At 37.5% G+C, this 17,426-nt stretch overlaps 1 protein-coding gene across 1 annotated transcript in view; it reads right to left on the reverse strand.

The window, feature by feature from the left end:
- Positions 1-211: 211 nt before the first annotated feature.
- LOC107589145 (BTB/POZ domain-containing protein KCTD8-like) overlaps positions 212-17,426 on the reverse strand; it is a 35,370-nt gene continuing 18,155 nt past the window's right edge. Inside the window, exon 2 of the mRNA XM_016277497.1 lies at positions 212-1,285. Coding sequence (XP_016132983.1) covers positions 765-1,285 — 521 coding nt within the window. The 3' untranslated portion in view covers positions 212-764. The remainder of the gene's footprint in view (positions 1,286-17,426) is intronic.

Consider the following 17,426-nt stretch of genomic DNA (forward strand, 5'->3'; position numbering starts at 1 on the left):
GCATCATGTTTGAAGGAAACCAGGCACTGTTCATCACCTGCAGAGTACCATCCCAAAGTAACATAACAAAATTGAAAAAGTATAGGGGGTCTGAATACTTTCTGAATGCACTGTATATGTGATTAATTGCAATTTGATTAAATAATCAGCATATGGTAATCTGATTAACATTTTAAATAGTTTGGTAGCCCTAATATATTTATACAGAAGACAGACCATTTCATCTACAAATAAATTAATCTTTGAAACAAAGGTAGGTAGAGACAACCGCATTTACATTAAATCTGCGTCATTTGTATAGAACCAAACTGAACAACTAGTTAATGCACAGTGACATCTCTCTTTTGGACACAACTAGAATTTACTTCCCACTTTGGCTACATAAGATAGCCGACGCTGTCTGTCAGTTCAGTAGTTTATACTATGAGCCCTGTTTGCAGACCTTCTGGACAATGGAAAGGTTTATATAGCTGACTCTAGATGGAATGGCTTTTCATCTAAATGTGCTCCATCACCACTTTTTGGTAGGTTTTTAAAGTCTAGTTCAAAGATATGAATGGTGCTGTCAATCTGAACAAAAATGGAGCAAAGTGGAACATGTTTCATTGGCTCAAATTCCTTCCTTCTCTTTTCTGATACTCAATTGTTTGGTTTCTCAGTGTGAATCAAGGCCTTTGAGGACTTTAAAGTCTGTTGGGCAATCTATTGTGCGAGATTGTGAATCAGTTGGATAGTTTAATCCAGCCGCCTATCCTGAGTTTCCTTTAAAGGCCGTATTTCTGAAGCAGTTCTGACTGCCACTGCCTTTTGCGCTCTGGGAACGCCGGAGGGATCTTGATCTTTCGGAAATCTCGGATACACTGTTTCATTTCCTCCTCCACGCTGGGCCTCTCCAGAGTCTTCCTCCGGGTCAGACCGCTTCCCACACCTTCCCGCGGACCAACCCCGCTGGTGAGGGACTGGAACAGCTCGCTGTTCCTCCTCTTATCCGGCAGCTCCATCCATTGCACTGAGGAACCTTTCTTGGGCGGTCGGCCCAGAGTAAGAGTGCTTGGAGGTCGAGAAACAGAGTGCAGGGCGCCACACGGGGCCAGCGAGCCCCCCACAACCTCACCGCGTGACACCAGGATGGGACCCCCATCCTGGGGGGACGTGGCTTCTGAGTGCGTCTCGGAGCTGGATGTGGAGAGCTCGTTCAATGAGGCTCCGCTCTCGCTGGCCTTATCCAGCAGTTTCTCAGGCTCCTCACGCTCCAGTTTAGGGGATGCTGACTTGCAGGCTGGTCCTGGTGGATAGATAAAGAAAAATTAGCTGATAAAACAATAGAAACCAATGTGAAACCCCTAGAGGCCAATGTCAAAGTCCCACAGACTGAATTGATGAAATGCTTAGCTCCTTTGTGTTAGCGTTTGCAATAAATCACCAAATATCCATTGCTTCTTCTCTTTTCATTAGTTTTGTTATGCGTACACTGCAAAAATATCCAGACATCCTTAAAAAAAGATGTTTACTTGATAAGCAAAAAACTGCATCAGGACTTTCCAACAGCAAAAAATATAAATTTAAACTTTATCTTTCACTTATTTTCTAATGCAATTTTGCTTCTTATGCCGAGTTCACACTGCACGATTTTCAAAGATGTCGCATCACTGTTGGTTTCACACTGAACGACGATCTGGGGTAGCATTTAGTTGTTGCTGTGTTCACACTGCATGATGGAACGACGACTGCATGACTTTACAATAGGAAGAATCGCCGACAGCTCTGTCTGGTGCAGGGTTGCCAGGTTTTCGCTACAAAACCCACCCAATTACTACTCAAAACTAGCCTGAAAATAGCCCAATTGCTTTCGAGGGGGTCCCCCAGTAAAAATCGCGTTCGGGGGCAAAATACAATTTTTTTTGGCAGAGTTCTCCTGGTACAATTCACATTCCAGGCCCTAAATATCACGTTACTGGGGTCGCTTCAACCTGCTGACATAAGTGGGTTCATGCACATGCTGAATCAGGTCAAAAGTATTTAAAACAGTTATAATTTCTTTTGTAGTTTTGTTTTCTGCATTATCTATGTGAATATTAAAATCCCCTTAACTTACATTAACATAACATTAACTTAATGCCGAGTTCACAATTCAATTCAGCATTAATCGCATCGGCGATTCCTTCAGATCGCGCCTTTGATAATTCACACTGCGTGATTGTCACTCGCGTGAACGAGCACCGATTTGCCTCCGATTTCGGGCATTTGTCGGCGATTTCGCAAAACCTGTCGGCGAGTGAAAAATCGGGCTAAAATCGTGCAGTGTGAACTCGGCATTAAGTTAATGTTATGTTAATGTAAGTTAAGGAGTAAATTCACAAATTTAAATGTACAGTTCACACAAAAATGAAAATTTTGTCATCATTTACTCTGAAGCTGTACCAACTTTTTTTTTTTTTTTTTTTCACAATATGAATATATTTTGAAAAATGTGGGTAACCAAGCAATTGCCGGTAGCCATTGACTTCCATAGTATGGAAAAAAAATAATGTGGAAGTCAATAGCTACTGTCAACTTTTTGATGACCAACATTCTTCAAAATATATTCTTTTGTGTTCAATAACAACAACAAAAAACAATCATACCGGTTTGGAACAACTTCAGGATGAGTAAATGACAGATTTTATATTTTTTGGGGGAACTATTCTTTTACTAAAACTATATTAACTAAACCTAAAAAACAAATGGTTCTTTCAATACCTAGTGAGCTGCCTCGATAGCATCCTGAATAAAATGTAACCTAATTAGTGACCAATTTGACACATTCTACATAGGTGGCATCACAGCAGATTTTCAACAGAGCTTGCTGTTTGCAAGTTGCAATGGACCAAGCATAAAACACACCGCACACAATAATTCGGGGTAAAATAAGTCCATTTAGACCTAAATAAAACTTTTTAAAATATGTTTCAGTATGGACTGAACACATTTTTTCATTGAAATTTTAACCATGCATTATGGTAAAGGCTTCCCCATAGAAGAATACATGAGATGATACCTTTAGGTTAAACAAACTATCTTAGAAAAGGTAAGGTATAATTTTGCTGCCTACATTTTGAAACTCTGTGAATGTAAGTCTTCCTTCAGAAGTACACTAAAAGGACACAGGCTTATTTTTAAACAGCATTATGTTTCATCAACCCAGATTAATAGATTAATTCAGTATATCTGCTTTATTCACAACACCACCCTTACTGCATTCCCTCTTAACCACAGATTTAAGGAGTCTGTGAGAGGATGTCATGCATGTATTCTGAGATAGAGGGGTTCTCAGTTATGTAATTCAGCCTCAAGCGGAACACCAAAAAACTTGGGTCCGGCTCAAAAACATTTACAACCGCACACAATAATTCGGGGTAAAATAAGTCAATTTAGACCTAAATAAAACTTTTTTAAATATGTTTCAGTATATGGACTGAACACATTTTTTCATTGAAATTTTAACCATGCATTATGGTAAAGGCTTCCCCATAGAAGAATACATGAGATGATACCTTTAGGTTAAACAAACTATCTTAAAAAAGGTAAGGTATAATTTTGCTGCCTACATTTTGAAACTCTGTGAATGTAAGTCTTCCTTCAGAAGTACACTAAAAGGACACAGGCTTATTTTTAAACAGCATTATGTTTCATCAACCCAGATTAATAGATTAATTCAGTATATCTGCTTTATTCACAACACCACCCTTACTGCATTCCCTCTTAACCACAGATTTAAGGAGTCTGTGAGAGGATGTCATGCATGTATTCTGAGATAGAGGGGTTCTCAGTTATGTAATTCAGCCTCAAGCGGAACACCAAAAAACTTGGGTCCGGCTCAAAAACATGGAAATGTGGTCCATAAATGGAAACTGTTTACATCAAGGCCTCAGTGGTGATTACACACATAAGAGATATGTTCAGAAGATATCAAAGTGGTTTACACTGTACAGATTAAGACAAGTCCTGAAGTTAATGTTTTAATTCCCCTCTAAGAAGACCTTTGCTGTCTAGGCTTCAGAGTTCTTTGAGATAGCTTTTATTTTCTCTGTCTGCAAAAGAGAAAATGTAGCTCATTTTGAAATAAAAATCAAGCTTTACAAACGACCAACACAACTAACTCGACTAACTACATCTAATCTCTTGTCTGTTATCTCTGTATTAGCTCATAATGATGAAATAATACATTTTTGCAGAGAATCAAGAGCCAGCTGTAACAGCACGCTTCAGCAAGTCTCTTAATGTGATGCAGAGGAGCTGCTAATTGGTGATTAAATGTGGATATGCAGGCATAGCTGAAAACAAAGACTCCATCAGTCGCTTTTCAGGACACAGATCATTGAAGGAGCCCCTCAGGGAACAGGACACAGATCCCTGACCAACAGACTTTTGGGACATTGACCACGGCGGCATAAAACTGAAATGTATACACTATGTTTTTCACACTGACGAAAATAAAAATAGTTAAAATAGCATTTTACAGGAATATTCTGGGTTTGGTATAAGTTAAACTCAACCAAAAGCATTTGAGGCATAAAGTTAACTACCATAAAAATACATTTTAACCCTTCTTTCCTTAAAAAAATGCAAAAAACTTACAGTGAGACACTTAAAACGGAAGAAAATCAATCCAAAAAATTTTGAAATACTATTTCAATATTATAGCTAAAAGACATTAACAATGTGTTATTAACCTTTTCTGTGTAAAATTACATCAAATTTAAAAAACTGTTATGCTGTTATGCTAAAGTAATGCCTAAAACCTGAAAATTATGATTTAGACGGATTTACAACTCAAATAATATAAACTTTTTAACAGAAGAGAGAGAGTAACTTCTTTTATAAAATCAATTATTTACATTTTATATCCTTTTTTAATTATTATTTTGGAGTAATCAACATTATACCACTAATGCAGACAGAACATATCTTCCTTTAAAGGCGTGTAAATTTGCAACAGAATAGGGAACAGAAATGTAATCAGAAGTTGTGAAATTTTATTTATACTTCTCAGAATCAACATACAAACTGATTACTTACAGTTGTCTCTGCATATTCAGGTGAGGTGGGAAAAGTAACATTTTTATTCAGGTGAGTAAAAAAGTAAAATTTTTAAAGGTGCACTTGTTGCCAGATCTTACAAGAACAGTAAGCAAACTGGGCTAAGTGAACTGAAAAAAAACACCCAAAATGAGCAACCTGGGTCATCAAAAGGAGAGGATGGAAATGAGGGTAGAATGAGGAGAATGTCATGTATATAAGCAATTTTATGAAAAAAATCCAAGTCTTATTATATAAGCTTACATAACAATGCTAAGGTTCCTTAATAATCATCTTCTCAATAAAACTCTTTATTCGCTTTATTATGCTATTATATATATATATATATATGCCAAATGTTTCTTAGTGCACTTTAATACAGTAAAGTTAGTAGAAAAAGTATAAAACTGATGACAAAATCCTTCAGAGGGACCCAAACCTAAAGTCCAGAATATCATACAAACTTGAAGACAGTCTCTTTTGTCTTGGGTTTATTAGCAACCACATTTTCTTCAGAAACAATGAAATGTTAAAAACACATGTTATAAACCTGAGCTTGGTGAGCAAACCCACTGACTGGGTTGAAAAAACCCAATTTACACCATAATTGACCGTCAGAGGACCACATGCACCCTTCATGCTGTAAATTGCATAGCTGCGTATCTGAAGCAGCGGCGTATCTATTTGCTGAGGTTAAGGGGCCTCAGATGCAGCTGTAGAGAGTGCAGCGTGACCTTATTAAACCCAACAGATGTTCCCTCTACACTCCCCTGCCTTTCTGAATTAGCATGAGCGCTGTCTACAGGCCTGGAATGTTCCAGAACGTCCTCCGTTTTTGGCCATTTTAGGTTGAACGGTCCATTGTGAATTCATTCTGTGTGATTGGGTGTTATAAAACTAATATCCTGCCATTGAATAACATATGGTGAGCTGATCATTAAGGCACATGTGGTGAGATGGAGGCATTTTAACAGTCTGTTCATCTTACTTGCTCCTGTTGCTTCATACTCTCTACAACAGCAATAACCATCAGGGCCTGCAGCAAACGAGCTAGCCGGGCTAATGAATGGCTTCAAATAACACACACAGACTTCCCATCTCACTTGAAAAGCAATTACACATGTAGATCTACAGATTAGCTCTTACTGGTGTGCCTCGCACATGTGCGGCCCGAAGGAAAGCAGTAATAGCTTCTCTCCTTTGAGTAAATACAGTCTATATCAAACTGTCATTGGGTTAATGAAATGCATAAGAACACATAAATAAGCAGAGGTAATAACTGTACTGGCTCTACAGGTGGAAAAATGTTGCATCGTAAAACATCTCCAAACCAGGCCATGAGCTGTGACATATGGAGCTCAGACTGATAAATCATGGAAGAGGAGGTAAATACTAAAATACTGTCCCATAACATACAATTGTGTCATTCAAGGATGCAGCATCTTGGTCTGAGATCATTAAGTTCTTATAAAACTTTATTTTTAGTTTTTAGTATAAACATGTTTTAAGACACTATTCCTTCCATATCAAAGTTATTCTTAGGTAACACTTTCAAAAAGCCTCAAAGCCCATAATTATATATATATATATATATATATATATATATATATACACAGTGCCGTGAAAAGGTATTTGGCCCACAGATTCAAATCATCAAACAAATTTGAATATTACACAAAGATAATGAGTAATACAAAAAGTAAAAGTAAATACAAAATGAAGTTTTTAAATGATGCTTTCATTTATTAAGGGAAAAACGCTGTCTAAACCTACCTGGCCCTACGTGAAAAATGAATTGCCCCCTCCTGTTAAATCATGAAAGAACTGTGATTAACCACATTATTTTAGAAAGCTGAGTTAAATTTCACTAGCCACACCCAGGCCTGATTACTGACAGACCTGTTGAATCAAGAAATCACTTAAATAAAACCTGTCTGACAAAGTGAAGCATGCTTAAAGAGCAACACATCATGCCACGATCTAACGAAATTCAAGAACAGATGAGATGAGAAACAAAATAGTTTACATGTATCAGTCTATAAAGGGTTATAAAGCCATTTCTAAGGCTTTGGGACTCCAGAGACCAACGGTCAGAGCCATTATCCACAAATGGAGAAAACTTGGAACGGTGGTGAACCTTCCCAGGAGTGGCCAGCCTACCAAAATTACTCCAAGAGCACAATGACGACTCATCCAGGAGGTCATAAAAGAACCCAGAACAACAACTAAAGAACTGCAGGCCTCACTTGCCTCAATTAAGGTCAGTGTTCATGATTCAACACCACTGTATATATACAGTATATATAAGCAATAAGGTACGAGAGGCTGTGCTGTATCGTGAATAACTCATTGTGTTACCACACAATAAAAAATATTAAAACCAAAAATGTATTTATTGAAATGTTACTTTTTTGAAGCAAGTTCGTTAAAAAAATAGTTCCCGACAGCAACAGTAAACGGCAAGAGAATGTTCCGAACATGCCTCATCTAATGGAGCTTAAATAAAAACAGAGAATAGGAGCTCTTACCATCCACTGTGTCATTTATTTTTTTTAACACCAAATATATTTTCTCACACACATACATCTGCTTATCTCTCAGCATGAGGAAACGTCTATTTTTCGTCTTTTAGTTTTCAAACAGACCGATTCGCGGCACAGCGTGAGTTTGCAAGCATCATTACAGTGTAAACTGATGGACATACAGAATCATACCTGAAACAGAAAACTAAAAAATACAGTAATATTTCCTTCTCACTTCGGAACAGACGCATCAACGCATCTCCTCATCTCTCTCTCAAATGGACCATTGACACTCCTAATTGAGATTGTAGATAGATTGTCAATGGTCTATTTGAGAGATAGGTGGCAGTAATGCACTTATAAGTCTGTGATCCGCCGTAAAGCAAGAAGAAGACACGTGCTCAGGACAGTTCAGACAGTTCTAAGTGAACAAAGGACCAAGTTCTTATTCACATGGTCTGAAACTTAATTAAAAATAAAGTGTATTCACTCTTTCCTAACGTTGGGATAAGGAGGAAGGAAATGCAAAGACTGCGTTTTTCCACAACTAGGCACTGCATAGCATCTTGTTGTCTTCTGAGCCATCTTTATCGTGGAGTTTCTGCGTAGACTTGCGTTTGCCTCTCTAGTTATTAACACTGCATGTGCAAATCAGTGGGTGGGGCTAAACAGTAAAGTTACGTAATAAAGTGGCACATTCCACAAGCAGTTATTAGACTTACAAGAAAGTTTGGAGTTCTGAAACTTACAGGATATTTTTATAATACATTTTTTATAGTATGACCTCTTCTATGTCAAAAGATCAATGGAATTTAGATTTCTCAGTCCATGACTCCTTTAAGGTTTGTGTTCATAAAGAAATTGCTTTTCAAAAATAAACAAACCACAAGAAACATGCATTGGAATAAAAAGTGTGACACTAGCCCTGGTTCCCCTATATATACTGTATATACAGTATTATGTAATGGTGGTGGGCCCCAGAAAACAGTTTAAATCAATATTTAAATAACTAAATTAAAGTGTTCGGGCACCAGACAGGAGTCAGCCTGTCAATATTTATATAAACCCAGATGAGCTCTAAAAGCCACCGGTTACAAACCAAAATAAGTTTACAGTTTTTAACAACTACAAAATGAAAGTATAAAAAATGAATAAATGCACAAGAAATCGAGGGTTTTAGTTCAAAATTCTATTATATTTTCATATACGCAAAGCACAATTGTCCAAAAAAAATCATTACATCACTGGTACTCCTTTACACCTTGTCAAAGAGATCTAAGAGTTTCGGATATCGGGTGATGCCGGTCCACTCTATTCCCGCAGTCAATTCGATAGGTTCAAGAGTTCAGTTTTCAATGGATATAACTACAAAGGAAAAAGGGAAAATAAATATATATACAAACAAGATTTATATAGGAAACTGTTCAGCTTATAATAGAAAAAAATAAATATATATATATATATATATACTCACACACCAAAGGACAATGAAGGTGTGTGACGAAAGGGGCGAGAGCGAGTGGTGTGTATGTGTGCAAACGAAGCCAGCCAACCAGTCATACAGATGAGCCGCTACTCCCCCAGAAGTCGGCTTGGAACTCAGCTTTGAAAGATGAATTGGAGGCTATGAAGGAAGGTACCTGGGCAACACACACTTTAGCTCCTGCATCCGAACACACTCAGCACTGGTATCCTCAGTTTGGACTGAGAAATCGTTCCTCAGAACACTGAATCGATCGCCCAGCACCATACAAAGTGTGCACTCGCGGATAACCCTGCGTCTTTTTATCACAGATATTTGCAATCACCGTCATCCTCCTTCCTTCCCAAATCCACTCTTTACTACTCCTTAAATACAATTACCTCACTTCCTTTCAGATTACGCTGCCGTTCCCATTCGTTGGCAGAGTCAATCAACAGGACACGTCAGGTGTTGTGTCTTTCTAGCTCTGCCACGATTAATCATAAAAACTAAACAAATACGCCAAATGCTTCTTGTAATAATGTGAAACCACATGCATTAAGGTTGGATAATGACTGCTGAAAATGTTTATTATCCTCCCAGCTGTCAGAATGCTGTTGGCAGAGAGACACAGGTTTATCCCTCATTCTGCCCTCGTGAAATAAAGACCAATTAGCTTTGGCAGAGACACGAGCCGCTTTAGAAGGATCCTTTCTTTTGAGAAGGATTCTGACGACTCATTCAGCTCTCATAATGGACAGACATTCCAATATGTTGAGTGAAGTTGCTCTTTTTTTTTTTAATTACTGGGCTAGAACAGAACAGTCCCACCAGAATCTAGCAATATTTAGGCTATTTTATTACTGCAACTAAAAATGAAAACTTGCATAATTCAATACTGTAGCAATAAAATGTGTGTGTATATACATATATATACACACACACACACACACACACACACACACGTGTGTGTGTGTAATTATAATAAAATTACTAATGTGAAAGCATTCCAGGGATGCCACACAAACTTTTCGCAATTGCTAGAAGATTTCAGAGCCGAGGAATGAAACTCTGCCCCTCCCTGTGCTCATCTGTTTAGCATTTCTCGACGGTGCCAGGCCGCCACAACTGAACGCACCCTGACCTTTGCCTGGGGAGGATGGATTATTGGAGAGAGAAAGAGACAAGGGGGGGGGGAACAGACAAGTTGAACACAATGCTGATATATCATTGAGATGCACAGAGCATTTCTGCAGAAGGAATAGAAAAGGATTGAAAAGAAGCAAAAATATGATAGGGATTTCAATAAGGCCTTAATCCCACAGGATTACAGGAGTCTAGTTGCCAGCCGGGACGCTAAACAGCAGGGCATGAGAACTACAGGAAGTGACCTTCAGGAGTGACTCGCACTGATAGAAATATGTTTAGGCAGAGATAATGTAATAGATTGGTGTAGGTTATGATATAATCGCGATGACTGTGATAAAACAAGCCAATCGGATTGTGTTCCACTGGAAGCAGGAAACAAGACTGTGCTTTATCTAGACGTCATTGCGAAGCCGATAATGCCAAAGGGACTGTAACAAAAATATATGGTAATTAAGATTCCATGCAATAAAATATCCACTCTCTTCCACTATAATGGCAAGACAAATACATATTACTATTACTATATTAAATGCATAAGGTATGGGATTTAAACTACCTTTTAAAAGTTACACTCATCCTGCATCATTTGTGCCACATTTGCACTGCCGCTACTACCCACTTACAACCGTGTCTTAAGAACTAGTTTAACTAACTTTTCGGATTCAGATCAGACCAATCTATGTTTTTTTATGTAAGTGACATAAAAACTAATCTCGCAGAAAAAAATAGATGACTAACTTTTAAGACTACTCTGAATACTCTGAATATTATGTCAAAGAGAAACTATCGTTGAATGACTTTCAGAATAATTTTTTCCAGCTGATGAATGATAAAAACACTGACAGCCAATCAGAATCCATCCATAATAAACAGAATGTTAACGTTTGTTGGTGTGGGTGCTACTGTAATTAGCGTTATACACTCTTAAAAATAAAGGTGCTTCACGATGCCATAGAAGAACCTTTTTGTCTAAATGGTTCCATAAAGAACCTTTAACATCATTCTTTTGGGCGAAAAAAGGTTCTTCAGATTATAAAAAGGTAAGAAAGAGATGGTTCTTTAAAGAACCTTTGACTGAATAGTTCTTTGTGGAACCAAAAATGGTTCTTCTATGGCATCGCTTGAAGAACCTTTTGAAGCACCTTTATTTTTAAGTTATCTTTATAGTTCTAGTTCTTGTGAACTGGCCCTTAAACTTTATTACAATTAACTTCATAACCTGTACAGAGAAACAGCAGATGTTCTCACATGCATCGGTTTCTCTGGGGGCCGAACCGTGTCCTAGAAATAATTAGCATGAAAACATCGTAAACATATTGTGTGTGCTCACGTTTCCGCCACAACCACTGTCATAGAAATCTCTCCATCCTCTCTCTACTCTAACTCTCATTTCCTCTTGCAAACCTCAAAGGAGAGAAGCGTTTATTTCTGACGAGATATTTTGGTTGACACAGATGCCCATGATTTACGCTTTTCAGTTTCATCCGCCTCGCTAAGCATGATGGAACAAACTGTAAATAATACAACTATGGTGTCTTGTTTTCACTCGTTTTATAACAGGACATTGCAATGGCTTCATTGCCAGAAATGAATATAATATGATGAAATTTCAGTTCACTCACACACAGACGGGTTCTGATCAAACACCAGGGAAAAACAATGCTAAATGCAAATAATAAAAAGCAACTAACCATAAGATTGTAGTACATAGAGAAGATGCAAAAATAAATAGGGTCATCCACATTAAGGAAGGAAAAATGCCCCCCATATCCTTTTGATGATGTCAAAGGCTACACATCCAATCACACTATATACAGTATATCAGCATACTGCTGATTTCCCCACAAAAGTCTCCACAATAAATTATGTGCTATTTGAATAAAGAAAGACATTTACAGTTACTGAACTAAATTTTGTAAATTGTTTTAGAGAATGTTTGAAACACATTCAAAAGTGAAAGTTTTTAATCTCTCTAAACGGAAATGAAAGTTGATAAAGACACATGCCAAATGCATAAAACAATGCATGCAAATATAAATTATTAATGAAATAATAGGCTTAGTTCCCACAATAACCACATATAAATAAACCATCAATATATAACCTAAGTATTTTTCTTATTGTAAGGCTTGCGGCCAACCTTATTTAATGCCAGCTTCAAGGAAGATTGAAAACAAGAAAGATGAAAAACAGGAAACAACAGGAAACACAACTCCACCATTATTTGATCCACCCCCATGGCTTCGCACAGAAATGAAGAGGGAATTTACAAGGACTCAAATCTAATTGACGGCCATCTGGACAACATTACGGAGTCTGTAGAGCAAATTTACAATCAACAATTAATGAAAGTAAAGATATGAAACAGAAGGGCTTTGAAATTGCTGTTGGGGACGTCTGTAATAATTGTGCACAATAAGGCCAGGAGCATGTATCGAAAAAAGGCAGACGCTCCATGGCCACTTACATGCCTTGCATGTAAAGTCAGGACAATATCTGCATATCTGATTGCCTGTCTGTTAGAGTTTGACACTAGACGTATATTTAAAAAGAAAAAAAAAACGATATTTTATTCAATATGCAGTTAGGTCCATATATATTTAGACACTGACACAATTTTCATAATGTCGGCTCTGTATGCCACCAGAATAGAATTAAAATGAAACAATCAAGATGAAATTAAAGTGCAGATTTTAAGGGGTTGAACAAAAATATAATAAAAAGCTTAGGAATTACAACCATTTTTATACACAGTCCCTCCATTTTCAGGGACTCAAATGTAATTGGACAAATAAATATAACAAATACAATTTTCCTTTTTAATATTTAGTTGAGAATCCTTTGCAGACAATAACTGCCTTAAGTCTAGAACTCATGGACATCACCAGAGACAGGGTTTCCTCCTTTGTGATGCTTTGCCAGGCCTTTACTGCAGCTGACTTCAGTTGTTGTTTGTTTGTGGGTCTTTCTGTCTTTAGTTTTGTCTTCAGCAAGTGAAATGCATGCTCAATCGGGTTGAGATCAGGAGATTGACTTGACCATTGCAGAATAATCCAGTTTTTTACCTTCAAAAAGTCCTTGCTGTATGTTTTGGGTCATTGTCCACTTGTACTATGAAGCGCCGTCCAATCAACTTTGCTGCATTTGGCTTTATCTGGGTAGAGAGTATATCCCTGTACACTTCAGAATTCATCCGGCTGCTTCTGTCTTCTGTCACGTCATCACTAAACACCAGTAACCCAGTGCCACTGGAAGCCATGCATGCTCATGCCATCACACTGATCCCACCATGTTTCACAGATGATGTTGTATGCTTTGGATCATGAGCTGTTCCAAGCATTCTCCATACTTTTTTCTTCCTGTCATTCTGGTACAGGTTGATCTTAATTTCAGCTGTCCAAAGAATGCTTTTCCAGAAGTGGTCTGGTTTTTTTTAGATGTTTTTTTTTTGGCAAAGTCTAATCAGGTTTTGTTTGCATCTTGTGGTGAACCCTCTTTATTTGCTCTCTTGATTCTAGACTTTGACAGTGACACACATCATCCAAGTGGATGCTGCACACTGGTGGTGGTTGAGGAGAGACCCCCTCACATGATGGTAAAGCGCTTTGGGTGTACAACAATACACAATAAAGCACTATATCAATGCATCATTCATTCATTCATTCACATATCTCCTGGAGAGTGTTCTTCTCTTGGCTGGATGTTGTGAAATGGGTTTTCTTTAACATGGAGAGGATTCTCCGATCATCCACCACTGTTGTCCTCCATGGACATCCAGGCCTTTTTATGTTGCTGAGCTCACCAGTGCGTTCTTTTTTTCTCAGAATGTACCAAACTGTTGATTTGGCCACTCCGAATGTTTCTGCTATCTCTCTGATGAATTTGTTTTGATTTTGAAGCATAACAATCGTCTTTTTCACCTGCATGGAGCGCAACTTTGACCTCATAATGTGGGTTCACAGCAACAGCTTCCAAATGCAAATGATACACTTAGAATCAACTCCAGACCTTTGACCTTTTTCTATTGATGTACAAATAACGAACGCTTTTGAACCCACATCTGTCCATGAAATGGCTTTTGGGTCAATTGTCCAATTACTTATGGTCCCTTGAAAAAGGGGGGAGGTACATATTAAAGAGCTGTAATTCCTTAACCTTTCCTCCAACTGTGATGAGAATACCCTCAAATTAAAGCTCAGAGTGTGCACTTTAAGCCCATATTAAAGTATATAACTGTAACTTGAATATGTTTTGGTCAACAGCTAAAATAATAATAAATTGTTCCTAACTGTATAGCTTGAAAATGATCATGAATGTGCACTGCAATGGTTTACAAAATGATTTTTCAGGGATCAGAGGATCTATCATTTTGACCAAATAGCAATTGTTATCAAATCAATTCAAAATCAAAGATATAATGTCAAATTTACATTAAATTAACAGAAAATTAATAATTTACAGTATATACATTTGCAACATTATTTAAAACACATACTACAGGGAGTGCAATCATTTTGACTTCTCCAATAATATCAATTATATTATTTCCAGGTTTAAACTAGATTTTAAATTCCAGATTTTCAATGCATTTTCAGATTTTTGGACCCCAGTGTATGTTTCCTGAAACATTTCATATTTTAAAAATGCCAGCGAACAGAGTTTCAAATGGTCTTGAATAGAGCAAGCAGACCATAACCAGGTTAGTTTGAGGATAGGGATTAGGGAGTGTTGAGCAACAGCAGAGATTTCTTTCATGCAAATCCGAGTTGAAGTTTCAGGTTGAGAAGTTGACACTAAAGCCAAATGCCCTCTACAAGACTGAAGCACATCACTCTCAGACTCACAGTGTCTTGTCTTTGAGCCTTGTCTGAGCACATGCCACACAACACAACACTACCCTGGCTGAAGCTACAAACCCAGAATTCATTCTCATACAGAAAGTCGTGCACACAGAGACAGGAGAGATTATTCTTGACATGTCAACAAGTAACAAGGAGGAAGAGCTCAAAGATATTTTATACAGATGCACAGAATGGTGAAAAAGATGAAAACAAGATGAAAACATAGATGAGTTTGTGTTTGGGGAGATGTGCAGAGCAGTTTGGTATTTATTATTTATTGTTTTTTGCTCTTTTGCACGCTTTTGCTCTCTCAGGATAGCGTGCACATTTGAAAACTAATCAGATATCAAACAGGTAGTAGAATAGTCTTACAAGTGTACATACTAAGTGAGCATTGGCCATATATTGGCCATAGCACAAAGATGCCAATACAGAACCTGTATTTTCAAATGTTGTAGTATTTAGGTTAGGCTTTTATCAGTTTGCTACAGTCAAATCACAGAATTGAACGGTCCATATTTTTTGTCAATTTGTTTATTAGAGGACATTCTCTCCATCAATTATTTGCAGCATCACATTTTACATATACTTTTCATTTAGCATTTTATCCACTTGCTAATGAGAAACATCACAAGCAATTAGTGATAAATGCCAATAATATTCATACTAAGGCAAGTTTAAAGTATAGCAGCAGTGAAATGCAAAATAACAAGAATTTTTAAATACATAGGCCTAGTGCAGATACTTATTTATAGATACATATTTTACCTTACAAACCTCCCCTCCTTTTGGCAAAAATCCCCAAAACAACCCAAAAAAGTAAAGGTCTGGTTGAGTCAGAAATACACAGCAGGAGCAACAGATTCTCTCCATCTCATTCTTCACCTTGGCAAGAACATACAACAATTCAGTATTTCCAGGGGAAAGATAGTGCGGCCCTATCTAGCAGCTCAGATAGGACACTGAAAGCATTACATATGTTTCAACAGCCTGGTTCTTCTTTACTTAGAGACGAGATAGAGGCCTGCGGTAGTCTGATAAATGAGAGATGGTCCTGCCATATCTTCTACCCTGAGAGAAAATGTTCCTTTGTGAGATTTTGCAGCAGTAACTTTCCACTGGAATGACATTCCATTATCGTTTTGAGAACGTTTCTACGTTTTGACCACTGAAGTGATTGTGAACATTTCATGGAGTGGACATATGAAACAGATTAGAGCTAAACGGCAGGTGAAGACTGTCCTTTGCTCTGTGTAAGGTTCCTTTTCGTTCCCAAATGACATCAATTGAGCAAATTTATTGCTTCCCAGAAGCTTTTTACAATTTAGCCAGTGGGCTGAAAGAGAGGCGGTGCCTCTTATCTCTGTTCTGTTAATTAGAACCAGCAGGGGAATCTCGCTTGCCTTTCCTTTATTATGAAAACTTTTTCTCATTGTCATTTATGGGCTTTTGCTTATAATTGAAAGGATAGTAGAGGTAGACAGGAAAGTGGAGGATATGGTGAATGAGATCAGGCCATGACACAAACCTGCTCTATCATACTCTGTCCTGAGTATGCGAAAGCATAAAAGGCCGTGCATTACAGTGGGCATGATGCATAGTAGGGCTGCACGATATTGGAAAAAACTCACATTGCGATATTTTTTTCCCGGCGATATATATTGTGATATGAAAAAAAAATCAGATGACTTCAATAGCTCTTTGGAAAAAAAAAAATCAATGATTGGGGTGACGTTGTATGTGAGTAAATCAGCATAGGAAATTATCAAATTACAAGCATAGATAAATAACAGAACAAAGATACAAATGAAATAAGCAGTGCTTTACATTTTTCAGTTAAGTCTAACAGTAGTCAGGTACAGAAATTAAATAATCAAATGTCCAATAACACTGCATAGTTTTCACTATAAATTAAATCTAACAAATCGGTTTTAAAGCTACAAAAGTGATTTTTCTGTGTTTTTTGTTGTTTGATTAACGTTCATGACAAAGAAAGCAACAGGAACATTAAAGGGGTCATATGATGTGATTTCAAGTTTTCCTTTCTCTTGGGAGTGTTACAAGCTGATTGTGCATAGATAAGATCCCTGAAGTTGCAAAGACTAAAGTCTCAAAACCAAAGAGATATTCTTTATTTAAGTTAAGCCACGCCCCCCTCAAACGGCACGTTCTGACATGCCCACACATATCTAGGTCACTATGTGGAAATATTTGCATAATGCCGCCCAAATGTGCACGCAAAGAAAGAAGGCTTGGTTTCAGTAACTGCAGTTAGTGTTGATGCAGCATGTCAGGGAGAAGCTGTGTGTTTCTAGGCGAAAACAAAAGCACTTTATTTGGCCTTCCAGACGTAGATGCATTTAGGAATCTTTAAGATTACTTACAACAGAACAG

The sequence above is a fragment of the Sinocyclocheilus grahami genome, unplaced genomic scaffold (assembly GCF_001515645.1).
Source record: "Sinocyclocheilus grahami isolate Dianchi unplaced genomic scaffold, SAMN03320097.WGS_v1.1 scaffold112.1, whole genome shotgun sequence".
NCBI lineage: Eukaryota > Metazoa > Chordata > Actinopteri > Cypriniformes > Cyprinidae > Sinocyclocheilus > Sinocyclocheilus grahami.